The sequence below is a fragment of the Stegastes partitus genome, unplaced genomic scaffold, assembly GCF_000690725.1.
Source record: "Stegastes partitus isolate 25-593 unplaced genomic scaffold, Stegastes_partitus-1.0.2 Scaffold1041, whole genome shotgun sequence".
NCBI lineage: Eukaryota > Metazoa > Chordata > Actinopteri > Pomacentridae > Stegastes > Stegastes partitus.
In genome coordinates, this window is record NW_007578772.1 from 138,874 (window position 1) to 154,257 (window position 15,384).

The 15,384-nt window shown below is 45.1% G+C and overlaps 1 protein-coding gene across 1 annotated transcript in view; it reads right to left on the minus strand.

The window, feature by feature from the left end:
- hdac5 (histone deacetylase 5) overlaps window positions 1-7,356 on the minus strand; it is a 38,184-nt gene extending 30,828 nt beyond the window's left edge. The window contains exons 1-2 of the mRNA XM_008295374.1: window positions 7,200-7,356; window positions 236-322 (exon numbers count right to left, since the gene is read on the minus strand). Of these exons, the coding sequence (XP_008293596.1) occupies window positions 236-322; window positions 7,200-7,356 (244 nt within the window). The remainder of the gene's footprint in view (window positions 1-235; window positions 323-7,199) is intronic.
- Between the last annotated feature and the right edge of the window lie 8,028 nt (window positions 7,357-15,384).

The following is a 15,384-nucleotide window of genomic DNA, read 5'->3' on the forward strand; positions in this document are numbered from 1 at the left end:
CTCAAGTGACATCACTCGAGGCAGTTTATCGGCAGCTCCCTCTGAAGCAACAAAAAGGCTTTTACAACTTCTGTCACATACGCACTAGTACTCCCCCTTAGGTAGATCCCTAGTATCACCTAACAGCTCTGATGATTCAGCTTGGTGACGCAGTGCACCTACTAAGCTGAACCCCCTTTTGGAGACATGGAACCCCCCCCTCCCCTCAAGGTCTCCTAGAGGACTCCCTACTCACCACCTTCTCCACCGCCTCCTCTCTGCTCGCTCGCTGTTCCTACTGGGCTCTGCATCCCTGATGGGAGGCTGCTCTTCACCTCCACTACTGCAGGAGGGAGAAAGAGAAAAAAAAAAAAAGAGTGATTGATTAGTCTGGCAAACGATGTCAGGGACACAGCAGATTATTACATCATTCATCGCATACACACAAACACATACGCACACACAGGCAGCTTCCATTTCATTCAGATGAGCGGTGATAGTGTTGTAAAAAAGTGAGGGACACAGCGTCCTGCCGCCTAAAAATAGCCGCAAGTCTAGCATTAGCCTAGCACCGGACAGCACTGACTTGTAGTGTTACCTTGGCATTAGTCTAGCCTATATTGAGCACGGCTAGGCCAAAGGACACTGCGGAATATGATAACATGCGCTATACATATTAATAGGCGCAAATTATCCGAGAAGGTTGCTGTTATTCATAGTAGCGTGGCAGAAACTAAAGCGCCAACAAAAGAAAATAAAGGAAAGCGGACTGCGCGGCCGTCCTCTTTCATTACAGAAATGAGTTTAATAGGAAACATTAAAAACTGTAAACGTTTCCCTCCCCTCCTCTCAATCAGTGACAAGCGCGCCGCCTTGTTCTGCTCTCGGGCTGATCACTATGACAGATTAATATTGATTTCCTGCTCCAGGCACCAGAGTGGCGGTAGCCGACATGTCACCCTGCGAAATGACAGATACGGGGACTCGTCATATTTTCAAGTCCGTCAATAGAACAAGAGCAATAATGTGCAGTGTTTGGGGGAAAATCCCTGCTCTGATTGGCTGGAATTATGTGGTCACCTAGAGGTCAAGGAGGTACATTTGCTTGATTGTGACCCACAAACAGCTTTGGTTCCACTAGCTGCTGTTTAATGGGCATTTTGAGCACGACTATACTTGTTGTTGGTGCAGGACACACAGCGCAGGTTTTTTCACTTCCACAGAGGTGAAGCCTCATTTCTGCAAGTAAAAAAAAAAACAACTTCCTGACTCAGCTGGCTCCATCACACGCTCTCTGTTTGCAGTAATGTATGTTTTCACAGGATTCAGGTATAATCTAAAGACTCAACAGCACTCAGATCGGAAGGTTCCAATCAGCTTAGCCGCCGCAATCAGCTTACACTCATCGTGTGTGTGTGTCTCTAAGAGAGAGAGTGAGTTTGTATGACGCTGTTTGGACTATTTCTTTAGTTTAGCTCTTGGCAGCGCAAAGAGAAAACATGTCAGGAGTCAACAGGTTAACACACGCTGCCTGATATGGGGCAGATAAAGGGAAAGAGAGGGTCTTAACATCCCATTTCCATCAGCAGCTTTCAGAGTGCCCTTGCGCGAGGCATTGACCCTGACCTGCCAGCGTCCTTTGGCGACTACCCTCTCCTGGCCCCTGGTGACCCCTGCTATAGGATCAGGCTACTTCCTGGAAAACGCCACACGCTGCAACGCGCTGAGACGCCAGGATATTTCCTGTCTGCTCGTCACGGAGGAAATTCGATTAGGACTTACCAACCGTGTAGCCTGACCTTTCTGTTTGCTCCGATTGGTCATCTCCCGGCTCTTTGGCACAACCCTTCTGCTTCTGCGGCCCACGAGGGGGGTTGTAAGCTAATCAAACACCAACATCCACATTAAGGCCAAGCCTGTTAGCCCTGTCCTGGAGGATTGTGACTAGTTTGGCCGCAGACTCTGACACAGATAAAGAGAAACACGTACTGCGTCTATAGTAAGCAACAGGGCTGTCTTACTTATTTAAATCCATTCCTAAAGCTCAAATGTTTTCCCCCCTCTCGCACACAAACACACAAAGCAGCAGTCCAATTTCAGGTTTGCTGGTTTGTGACCGTTTAGCGAGCTCAGTGGGTGCTGAAAAGAAAAAGTTGGGGAAAAGCCCGAAAAACTAAGAGCCAGGAATAAACAAGCCCGTGTGTGTGTGTGCATGTGTGTGTGTGTGCATATGTGTGCAGCCACTCACATCTAAATTACCTAAACAAATATTCTGGCGTTTCACTGTGACGCACGTGTCTCCCCTTTCACTACAACACACACACTGTCTGTGCATGTGTGTGTACGTGAGAGACTGGTCTGTGAGTGTGTGTACAACAGTCCGTTTGGCAAGAGAGCAGCATTCCACAGCAGCCAGCGTCTGACGTCAAACCGAAGACATTTATAGTCTGGTAAACACACACACACACACGCGCGCACACACACACACTAACGTACAGTCTGACATAGAGGCGGGGCCGAGGCAACATTTCAGTCAATCATATCAGCCTCGAACTGACTTCTGCTCGCTGCCGTTACACACGGTAATTCATATAGCAGCAGCGGATGCAGTAAAAAAGAATGAAAGGCGGACTGTGCATCCAGTTTGTGAATCGGGATAGAGGTGAACACAGACCGGTGCTTATACCTTGGCTCGTATGCATCACGTTAAATGTAGCACAGAGGACTTAAAATGACACAGATTATGAGATTATATCAAGATCCTGAATGAAGCATGAACACTAGAGTCGGGTTCCCTGTTTGCACCGCTAAGGTCAACGCAGACTCCTGATAGAGCTCTACGATAAACAACACTTCTGTTTTTATTTCCACATCTGCTAATCATTGGTTGAAAGAATAATTCGCTGAGGAACTGCTTGAAACACTCAAAAGTCTCAAAATATTCAAACAAATGTTCGTAAATCTCAATTAATTGAGAAGCCAGAATTGGGAAATGGAAACAACAACGCAGCTACGGTAGCAGAGATGAGCGGCTGTACAGTGGTGATGTTTTAGCATTTAAGCTTTCCATGTTTGTCATCTTAATTTAATGTGTTAGAATACTTATGTTTGCAAACTTGCAATAAAAACAAAGCACAGCTGAGGCTGAGGGGGACGTCACTAGCATCTGTTTGATCATTAACCAAAGTACTGGACCCTTTAAAATTAAATGCATATATTAGTCAACGGGCTGTAAGGTGGCTCGGTGGTTAACACTGTTGCCTGCAAGAAGGTCGCCGGTTCACATCCCGGTGAGAACACCCAGGATCTTTCTGCGTGGAGTCTCCATGTTCTCCCCGAGCAGCGTGGGTTCTCTCCGGGTTCTCCAGCTTCCTCCCACACAGTCCAGAAACAGATTGAGGTTAATTGGTGATTCTAAATTGTCCGTAGGTGTGAATGTGAGTGTGCTTGGTTGTCTGTCTCTAAGTGTAGCCCTGTGATAGACTGGTGACCTGTCCAGGTGAACCTGCCTCCATCATCTATACACCGCTTAATCCTCACTCGGGTCGTGGGGGGCTGGAGTCTATCCCAGCTGACTCAGGGTGAAGGCAGGAGACACCCTGGACAGGTCACCAGTCTATCACAGGGCTACACTTAGAGACAGACAACCAAGCACACTCACATTCACACCTACGGACAATTTAGAATCACCAATTAACCTCAACATGTTTCTGGACTGTTTGAGGAAGCCGGAGAACCTGGAGAGAACACACGCTGCACGGGGAGAACATGCGAACTACACGCAGAAAGATCCCGGGGGTCCTTCAGTTTCAAATTTCATTTGTGTAAAACAGTTTGCAACAATTTAAATCACCGTTCAAGTAATCATTCAACCAATACAGCCAAGACTTCATTGTTTGAAGCTCCTCTAATGTCAACATTTGCAGCTTTTAATCATCTTCTGTCACTTCAAGCTTTGAGAAATTGTATTTTTTCTGATACTTATAAACAAAAATGTTCCACAGACGACCAAAAACATGTAATAAACAGCTTAACATATAATAAAAATGATTAGTTGCAGATACTATGCTTGAAAAAGCCAATGAACCAACGAGATGATCTAAACCACTAAATTAAACCTCCACAATTATGGTTTTATCCACATGTGGTAAAGATGCTGCATGATGCAGCTCATACAAGTCAGTAGCCTGTTTACTCAGTAAAACATTATCTAAAGCCTTCAGCTTCATGAAATAATCCGCACGGACAAAAACAGAAATCCTGCACAACGGCTCAACTGTAAATCAGATGATGAAGATAAGGCTGCGACACTTAATGCACGAACAATTCCAGTTACTCTGGAGTCTCCCACGGGTGAGGTTAAGACTCTTTTTTTTTTTTTTTTTGATTGTACCACTGGAATGCACCTAACTACAAACCACCAACTGGGAATTTCCCACTTCTGCCTTTGACAGGAATACTTAATGTGGCTGATTTGGAGCTACTGTGATGCAGCTCGATATCCAGACGGTCGGAGATGCTACAGCGAGTTCCGGCCAAGATGTGTCGCCGCTAATAAAGACAGAGAACAAACAGGGAGATTGTAGTTTTTAAGTCCAGTTTGATGACTTTTCACTCTTCGTCTCCCTCTGCTTCTGTCGCTCCTGTTTCACATTGCTGCTGCTGCCACTGCTGCTGCTGCTGGGAGGTATTTCTGGAAACCAATATTCGTTTTTTTTTTTTTTTCTTTCCTCTATCTCTCTCCCTCTCTCCCTGTCTTGTTCGTTCTGCATTGCTAAAAGAAAATAGGCACCATGACGTCAGCCCTGCAAAACACTCTAAAAAAAGCCAGGAGACAGGGAGACAGAGAGAGAGAAAGAAAAGACAGAGCAAGAGGGAGAGTGAGGTAAAAATAGTATAATGGCTGTGTGTGCTTTAGACAAATTAGAAGCTTAGAGAGAGAGAGAGGAGTCACATGTGTGGTGTTGCTATAGAGACTGAGGGGTGGGCCAAGTATTATGGGCTGGCAGACTGTAGGTCATCCACAGTAGATGTTGTCCGTTGTGTTCCATCAGGCTTAAAGTCTTTGACAACATCTGGTTCGATCAATTGCGCGGCAGGTAAACGCGGTTTTAAAGCTGCATTGATCACATTTAAAATGAGTCTAATGTGTGATGTGGAGGGGATCCGTCACAGTGACAAAACCACAACAAACCCGTCGTCCAACTCTGCAGGTCCCGTCAGCTCTATGGAACGCTTTTAGCAGCCTTTGCAACTTTAATATTTTGGTTTGCTCTCATCTGCGTTGTCTCTGCCAGCAGCAGCAGGCGGAAGTTTTCATAAACTCACAAGCTACCTGCTCAGCACATAGACGAGCTTAGATGTTATCTTGTAGCGTTTTCCATCGGGGTTGACGGAGACAAAACAGACGTAAAAAGACAGCGAATAGTGCATTTACGCATGTTGTTGGACAGAAACTTGACTGAATGAGATGTAGGAGGTAACTTTGCTCATTTCTAGGGCTGGTCCAAATAGCATTTTCTGTTCTCCGGACGCACAGGTAGCATTTGGCTACTGAGACCAGTTTAGGTGTTTAGGTTAGCGGTGGGGTGCTGAGCATTCGGTCCGACGGGGCAGGAGTGGGCGGGCGTTTCTACCATCAGGGGTCACAGTGCTGTATCCGTCGGCAGCAGCGGCGGGGGGGAATATTCGGAGATCAAAATCCCAATTCCAGCACAGTGAACGAATAGTCGGCTACTCGGCTATTTGGGTCCAGCCCTACTCGTTTTAATCACAGTTACTTAGATTAGTTGGCAAGGTATTTTCATAATCAACCAGTAGGTTCTCTTCTCCATATATATCACATTTTTGTTCTGATTGGTTCATTGCATTCATGAACCCTAAACGTGTGGATCAATGTCTTTTGAGGACATGGTGTCGAAGTTCTAAGCACGCATATACACCGACTTGTATCCGCCAACCCAGTAACCGCAGCCAAAGAGAAGATTAGAGCGAATGTACGTCCTTTTTGTACCAACTAACAACCCGCTGGCATCAAGAGGTGGCATCAAGCCACGCACCAACCTTAGCTCACCTCGCTCTGGCAGCCGCGTTCTTCAGCAAACTGTCTTGTACCTAAACCTCAACCAACGCAAGCAGCCATGTTCTCTACTCAGAGCACTGAATCTCTCTGATCGCACGCTGCATGCGTTTCAACGGCTTGCGAAAAGTTTCTAAAGCATCGGTCGTCTGTTAGCTTAAGACTACTAATCAGAGGCGATCGACAGAAGTTTGAAGACTTTTGCAGGAGAACACAAATGAATAAAAGTCCCAGAGCTTCAAAACTGTAGAAAAAGAAAATAAAAAACAACAAATACAAACTATACAGAATATTTATGGCTTTTGTTTAGAGCCGTTGGGAGACGTAAACAGAAAGTACAATGCTGCCACTGTGTCAGTTAGTTTTAGGCTTCTGCTCTTGTTTTCACATTTTGGCATTTCTGTACCATTAAAAGCAGGCCGAACTAGTTAGCTACTATTTGCAATGCACCCGTGGACGCACTGACAATCATCACTGGACGCCTTTGATACGGAAGAAAACAGCCGATTGTTCTCCGTAAGCCCTGTAGTTCCAAGAAATGACGTTTATTTTCTATGATTAGTGGGGACAATTATGGATGTTTGTGCCTAACAGACATCAGTGATATCATTGGGAAATTTAAGTCACGCTAAAGCTAAAAAAAAAAAAAGATGTGTCCTTTGTCCTCTGAAGCACAAATTTTGATGCAAATTGCAGCAACCTTAATTTCCTCTACGAGCTCTATCACAGATCCTGCTGCTGCTGCTGCTGCTGCTGCTGCTGACTGTGCTGATAATCGGGACGCGTCAACCAGCCAAACTTCGATAACTAACTTTCCCGATATTTCCACAACACCTGAATGCACCGCGCTCCTTCATCTCACACAGTCTCTTTGCTTTATGTCTCTCCCTCTGCAACCCCACCCCCTTCAAATCTCCCTTTCTCTCTCTCTCTCTCTGACCTACACCCACCATCTACATCCTTACATCCTAATCTACCAACAACACCTCAGAGCTCACCCCCTCCCTCTCGCCTCCGTCAGCTTCCTTCACAAAAACACAAAAATTATTAATCAATTCCATCAAGCCTCATGCGCACTGCGACCCCCCTCCTCCTCCTCCTCCTCCTCCTCCCCACCTCTACCTTCCCAGAGATGACTCACATGCGGTGGGCATGGCAGTGCCGGAGCCCCTGCTGTCACTCAGGAGCTCCAGAGGCTGGTGATGGCTGTCTGTGCTGGCAGAGGAAAAACAGGACTCAGTCTCATAGATGGTCTGCAACATGGCGCACAATCCTGACACCGTGGGATGCAACAGCATGCCAAGACAAGAGCCGGTGCTTTGTTTTGTTATGAAAACACCAGTCAGTTCTTCTTCCGAGACACCGCCATGGCTTAGTTAGGATTTGTGAGCAGCCAAGGACGAGGGGGGGAAAAAAACATTGAAATAAAGAGGATTAAGTGGTTAAACTAAAAAAATAAAAAAAAAAACTTTACTGAATGTTTTTTGTGCTTTTATTGTGAAATGGTCCCTGGAAAAAAAATGACCAGAAATCCCATTAAAAAATAAAAAATAAAAAATCCATAAAGAAGTCCTCTTTGCTTTTATTATGTAATCCACTCCAGCAGTTTGCTTTGCAGGTTGCCTCCACCTCTCCTGGAGCTTCCCCCGTTTTCTGGCTTGATGACCAGTCACCGACACTTCACACAAAATCCTCCTGTTTAATATTGTAAGTCCCAGCTGCAGGTTCCAGGAAGCCTCCCCTCCGCTGGGACCCAGGGAATGAATCGAAACGTACACACCGAAAGGAAACGAGGAAACACAAGCTTCCCAGACTTTGTAATCTGCGACTCTTGTCTACATCACCTGGAGTCCTGATTCACGCAGGAACACTTTGCTTTGCTCCTGAAATAGTGACAGCGGCCGGTGATGTTTCGGGATGTGCCAGTCGGCGCTGACGGACGGAGGAAGAAAGTTTTGTTTCCTCTGGTGCTCTGGACCCTGGCAGAGTCAAAGCAAATCAAAAAAGCAAAATGTGGTCACTTGGTACAGCCTGCAGGACGCTGAGGAGTGACGGCTTCAGGAGAGGAGCTGCTGCAACACAACAAAAACACAGAAGAGACGAAGGAAGGAGCCGAAGAAGTCTCCCGCTCGGGTGCATCAAAGGATCCTCGCACTGTTCTCCTCCTGGCCGACGAGAGGGAGAGGAGAGGAGGAGGAGGAAGAGGAGGAGGAGGAGGAGAGGCGAGGACATAAATAGCTTTGGGAGAGCGCTCCCCGAGGTTCCATGTTTCCAAAATTAGAACGAAGCGCTGAGAGAATGACAGAGAGAGAGAGAGAGAGAGGGAAATGGAAGAAAGGAGGAGAGGAAGGCTGGGCTGGAGAAGAAGAGCAGAGAGTTCAGAATCCTCACAGTAAAAGGGGGAAAAAAAAAAAAAAAAGAACAGCCAGGGATTGCACGCTGTCCTCTTTATCCCCTCGATTCGAAACACACACAAAAACAAAAGGCAAGCTGCTGCAAAGTGGAGCTCCGGTGCGGCGGCCAGTAACAGCTGCCGGTCAGACGACTAATATTCACTGTCTGAGAGTCACTGGGCGAATGTGTGTTCGCGGGTGTGTGTCTCTGACGCTGTTTGAGCTGCTGAATGAACGTCGAGAGAGAGAGAGAGAGAGAGGGAGGGAGGAGGGTAAGAGAGAGAGAGAGAGAGAGAGAGGCTGAAAGTAGATCACTGGGTGGAAAGGAAGTTAGACGGATGAAGAGGAAAGTCAACAACAGCTCGCTTCACGTCGCTGTCACAACGCGCGCGAGGAGGTCGGGAGGCGACAAGGACACTCGTCCAGCCTCCATCCATCCCTCCGTTCACCTTCAAAACCTCGGGCAGAAGAGCAGAGAAGAGAAGCATTTACTAACACAAGAGATGGGGGGTTGATGGAGGGACTTGGAGCTGAAAATAGCCTGCCAGGGTGGAGGAGGAGCCAGGGATAAAAATAGACGGGAAAGAGAGAGAGAGAGAGAGAGGGAGCAGTAAGCCTACAGCTCTGGGTGGGGTGGAGGGGGGTGGGGTTCGGGCGCTTTCATGTTTATTCACTGCACTTCCCAAAGATCGGCTGTCAATCACAGAGTGTGGGCGGAGACTGTGGCCTCCTCTTCCCCCACTGAGCTGGAGCTCCTGTTGGTTGCTACTCGTGAGACCGCCGTGTTCCGTGCGTACGCTTCCCACAACAACAAAAACGCAACTTGTGTCCGCGCCGGGGGGTTTCATTAGCTATGGTTACCGTCGATGATTAGTTAGCGAAATGGCTCAGCGACGGCTGATTGGATTGTCGTGAAATCTTTTCCAGGCCTCCATCGCGTCCAAAGGGATAAATCCTACTGACGCCTGTGATCTCATGAAGTGTCATCCAGCAGCACTCGCAGATCTAACTTCCCACGTGTCCAGTGAAGCATCTCAGCGTTTACTGATTAAATTGGCACCAATTCTTCATAACTTCCTGGAACGCCACCATGAGGTTTTACACTGTATTGACGTGAAAGTTGTTTTGGGGCACACATGTATTCATTTTCCATCTACTGTCATCATGAGGCCAGTTTCCTCTCTTTTGTGCAGAATAAAGAATAGAATTGGCTCAAACTGTACCAAGGGTTTATTTAAAATTAGCAGTGTTAGCATGCTAACGTGCTAAGATGGTGATCGTTGTACGTGCTAAACATTAGCATGTTAGCAATGCCGATACGCGTGTCTGTTTCCAACTTTCACAAAAAACAGGAATGCTAAAAATGACTATTTAAACAACCTGAAATATCGCAATAAAGATGTTACACTTGGTAGGGATTCAATACCACCAACAAGTCAATCTATTTCAACATTAAATCACTTTTAAAAAAATGCACTGAGACAAACACGCACATAATATTTTGACAGAATGAATGACAGTAGCAGTAGCTAGTAACCACTCAGAGCTTCCACCGTTAATACAAATGCAGCACTTCACAAACAACATTTTAAGATCTAAAAATGTTCATAAAGCTAACAACTGGAACTCTCTTACTAAGAATTTTGTATATACGTCAGGATGTTTGTCTTTGAGCTGCTTAGATAAGTCTAAAGTGTTTCCTCCTTTAAATTGAAACGAGACATCGTTTGCAGGTCATCGGATCCAAACGTAAAATCATCATACTCCATCTTTTGGTCCACTGTCTATGGCATCTGTGGTGCTACATATAAGCTAATACCATCACGTCATCTTGTTGCAGTACGTGCAGTACGAAACAGACTTGGCAAACAAATCCTGACATGAAACATCAACTGAAGGGATAAAAAAATAATAATGTCGGAGATAAACAAAACAAAAATAGGGAGACTGAAATGTTAAAATAACCGGCAAGCACACATATACGTGACATTTCCAGTTAAAGTTTGTGCAGCGTGTTTGCATACAATAGCATGCTGACATTTTAACATTTAAATTTTAATTATTCCAACACAAGCAGTTGTCCAAGAACGTTACCTGAAAAAATACACGTTTAAAACAAATGTATTTTTTCAATTCAATTCAAACAGCAAACCATTTTAAACAAAGCGGACTAATCTGAGCAAGCACTCGGTGTCATGACAGTTCTAGCTGAGACCGGCCAAGAAAGAGTCCAGTACATAATCCCCAGCAAAAACCACTAAGTGTTGTTTTAACACTTCTAATGCTTCATCTAACATTTACAAAAAGCAGCATTTTAGAGGTGTGTCGCATCACATAAATGTCAAACAGAATCACGGAAAGGTCGCTTTTGAACCAAAAAGCTGCACTGCTCACTCCGCTGTCAGTGCGGATATTATTAATTGAAAGTGCTGGCTGCTATTTATAGTATTTGTTTGTTCCATTCAGCAGTTCAGTCCTAAGTGAAGCTGTGCTTTAAGAATACTGTTCTAACAGAGTATAATGGGATGCCTCTGACTGCTGGGAAACCCAGAGTGCAAGGATTACGAAAAAAAAAAAAAACAAAGGATCAGAACGAATCGGGCTTTATGTAATCGATGCTAATACATTGTACAGATGTACAGATCCAGTCGATGAGCTCAGGACTATTCTAATTCATGGATTTGTCAGCTTTTCATCTCTGGGCTGACCGTTGTTGTTGCTGCTGTGACGGTTCCTCTTTCCAGAAATGATAATGTTTCTTTGAATCATTTTATCATCACTTACATCCCACCTCCTCCTCATCACCTTCATCTCCCTCCTCATCCTCATCTCCTGTGTAAACAGCTCTGTGTGTCCTCAAGCGGATTTAGGGCTGCCTCGGCATGACTCACAAGCAGACACTAAACACATAGAAATAGAACGAAGCCTAAATGGAGGAAACTAATTTGCGGTGTTCTATATTGTTCGGCGCCGACTCGAGGTGCTGCCTTGCTTTTCTATTATCCAACACTGTGATCATTTATTTAAGACCGGTCCCTTATCCTAAGTCATCCTTTCAAATCCCTCTGGCAGCGAAAAGAGAGAGAGAGAGAGATGCGACTGACCAGGCAACATGTCTGACATCTCAATGGTCTGACATGCTAAACACATCTGCTAAACGTGTGTGTGTGTGTGTGTGTGTGTGTGTGTGTGTGTGTGTGTGTGTGTGTGTGTGTGTGTACTGCAGTAGCTCAGCGGATGACTCATCTCTGCGTTTCTATTTGAGGCGCATCAACCCCTGGAGTCACACTGCTGTCTGTGTGTGTGTGTGTGTGTGTGCGTGCTTGCATGTGTGTGTGTTTGTTAGCGTGAGTGTGTGTGTACTATATCTGTATCCATGACAACCAAATTACAGTCAGTCAGTCAGTCAACCAGTCACTCAGCCCCAAACAAAGCTGTCAAAAAAACACCTAAGGAGCACTTACAGGTGTCTTGACAATTAACACACACGTGCAGCAATGCAGTTAATCAAAGGATCACATTGCGTGTTCCAGTTAAATAGAAGTGAATAGTGGTCTTATATCCACCAGGTGGACCCCTAATGGATGTTAAGGTTGATCCCAAACTGTAAATAAGGAAGTGTTTACAAGCATCAAATCACAAATTTAAAAAAAGAAGAAAAATGATCAAAAGATAACAAAAGCCATTTTTATAAAATGGGTTAAAATCAATCGAGGTCCAGGCATGCTCAAGCTAAATGTCAACATCAGCATGCCAACATATTTACACTGGTATGAAGTGTGTGTCACGGTGTTGGGTTAGAACCCTTTTCGAACAATCGCTACTTAAACACACACCTGAGGACTGTCTGAAACACCGGACAGTCCAATCAGAAAGGAGCACACTGTGGCTGAGTAAATATACTCGACAACAGATTGAATGACTACAAGTTTTTGGCGGTAGACCGCCCCTGCAAATCCCATGAGAACCCCCCATTCTCATGTGTTCTTGTACCAAAACAAGCATGAACAACAACCGGCAGCTTGTGCTGTTTCTGTGCAGGGTGATTTGCCATGAAAAGGCCAAAAAAGGAGGAAAAAAGCTCAGAATCTGGCTGAGATCCTGGACTGAGAAACATGTAGAGCTGTAGAGTCTACAGAGAGAACTGCAGGTGAGTCAGTTTTTAAAACAGCACAGCTACCTTCAGGTGAAACTGTTTATTTACAGATACCCAACGTCTCCCTCGATCGACACACGAGCAATGTTGTGAGCTGCAAATATCAAACATGGGTAAACTAGATGTTTCTCCGTTTAAATCCTGACCAGACTCGATTATCCATCATCTATACACCGCTTAATCCTCACTAGGGTCGTGGGGGGCTGGAGTCTATCCCAGCTGACTCAGGGTGAAGGCAGGAGACACCCTGGACAGGTCACCAGTCTATCACAGGGCTACACTTAGAGACAGACAACCAAGCACACTCACATTCACACCTACGGACAATTTAGAATCACCAATTAACCTCAACATGTTTCTGGACCTTGTGGGAGGAAGCCGGAGAACCCGGAGAGAACCCACGCTGCACGGGGAGAACATGCAAACTTCACATAGAAAGATCCCGGTGCCCCCAACGGGACGCAAAGCGGCGACCTTCTTGCTACGAGGCAACAGTGCTACCAACTGCGCCACCTTGCAGCCCCTGACCAACCAGACTCATATCGTATAAATATTGCAGACTTTGAAGTGTGTACCTTCATTGAGAGAAATAAAAACTCTTCTATTCCATGTACGTGTTCACGTATGTGGCCAATAAAACTCTGATCGATCACAAAGTTGAAGCCATGACCGTCGTCAATGCTTCTCCTTCATCTTCAACCCTCCAGCACAGAACATATACACAATCAGCACAGTTTGCTTTGGATATGAAATGTCTTCACTTCATGCTTTTATCCAACAGTTATGTGAAATTCTGTTATAGTGTTCTGTAGTTTTCTGTGGTTTGTGAGATCACAGGGACCTTTGACCACCAAATTCTGATCAATTTATCCTTGAGTGCTGGTAAACGCTCGTGCCAGATAAAAAGAAACTCCTCAAAGACATTTCTGAGATACAACCTTCATCAGGGATGGGACAGGATGTACGAACAGAGAATTCAAAAACCTGGCTAATGCCACGGCCGTCCCCAGCACGACGAAATGAGAACAAATAGCAGTGACTGGATCTAAAGAAACGCAGACCTAGTCCAATCTGGTCCCACCAACTTCCCATCATAGTTTGGATTAGCTGTTGTTGTGTTGTGTATCCCGGCTTAAGCGCCCTTAAAAATATACCTCTCAGTAATGACACAAGATCATAATAATCAATGTACATCCAAAAACTGGACGCTTGGATTAGAGGATGAAATGGAAAAAAATACCCAACGCCTGAAATTATGGACAAAAAAAAAAAACGCCCCACTTCCTAGAAACAAACGATTATGCCTCCAAGTTTGTGCTGTGTTGTTACGTAACTTTCAGCTCTCATGAATTCATTCATTCTGCATTATTNGTCTGAAACTGCTATGCACCTAAAAGAATATATGTATATGCAGTACAAGGTTCAGAGGGCTTCACATGAAACTGTTTGTTCGCCGCAGATGTGCTTCTCACACACAAACATCCATACGTCCCTGATGGGCAACAAGAAGAAAGAAAGCAACACACAAGCGCGATGACACGACTGCTTTTGTTACTGACAGTTACGTTGAGCCATACAGCAACTGGAAAGTGCCGCTAGAAAGCAAAGAAGAATTTCAGTCCTCTCCTCGCACTGTTTACACAGCACCTTATTGAGCCGGCGCTCAGTACGACCGACTGAGCCGACAAGCACGACAACAAACCGCACAGCAGAGTAACCGAACCCTACAAAAAAAATGCCAAAGTTTGTGTTGCTCATTCAGCTGGGAAGTCAAAGCTTTGACTCCGTAAACACAGAGATCATGTAGCGCTGTATTAGCGCTGCATATAGGTCCACCCACCAGTAAAAACAGTGCAGCTTCATGCTTCTAGGATACAAAACAAACAGAGAAACACATCTTTGACAGCCAAGTGATTGATCGCTGATGTCTGCTAATATCAGCAAAATTGTTCAGGCAGTTTAATTTGTTCCAGCGGCAGCTGTTTGAAATAGACGGCTTGATTGGAGTCTTACCTGAGGGGTGTGATGAATTCATGAAGGTCGAACCTGGACTTCCCTCCCCGACCCTTCAACCGAGTATACGTGTGTGTTAAAGTGGGTCCTCGGAGTCGGCCATGTGTTGGAGGACAGGCGGTGGACAGGCGGACGGATGAATCAGACTTTTGTTCTCAATGTGGGCTTTTCTGCGAAAGCACAAAAAAAGAAAAAGAAGACGACATTTTTCAGCACTCATTCTGCCTTATAGTCATAGTTTAGAACCATATCCAGGCACTGCAGGTTTCTTTAGATTTGTAAACATGCTAATGCTAGCAGCTAACTAGCTCCACAGCTACAACAGGATTCTGAGGAACCTTTTATTCTTTGTCAAGAAAAAAAAAAAAACAACCAAAATCTGCATCACAATCCACAGTTTTAACCCTGGTCATGTCTGATCTGAAGACACTCGTCTCGCAAAGTTTTGGCAAAGTCGTGAGTTTAAATCCTAGATATCCTTCAGATCCTACAGATAATAAAGATCCTGTACATTACATCTGCCCAAGAACACATCCTCAAATGTCCTGGTTTGTCTTATGCAAAGATAATCAGGATAAAATATTTTTTTAAAAAAGAGTCAATTCATTGCAGGTGTCTATCTCAAGCACAACACTTCAGTATTCCCATCATGCTTCACTGTGGGCTCTTTCTTTACATACACTCCACTAATCTTTTACTGGGACTCGACAGTAAATACATACTTTTTTTTGTTTTTTCCCCCCCATCATCCACCATGAAACGCT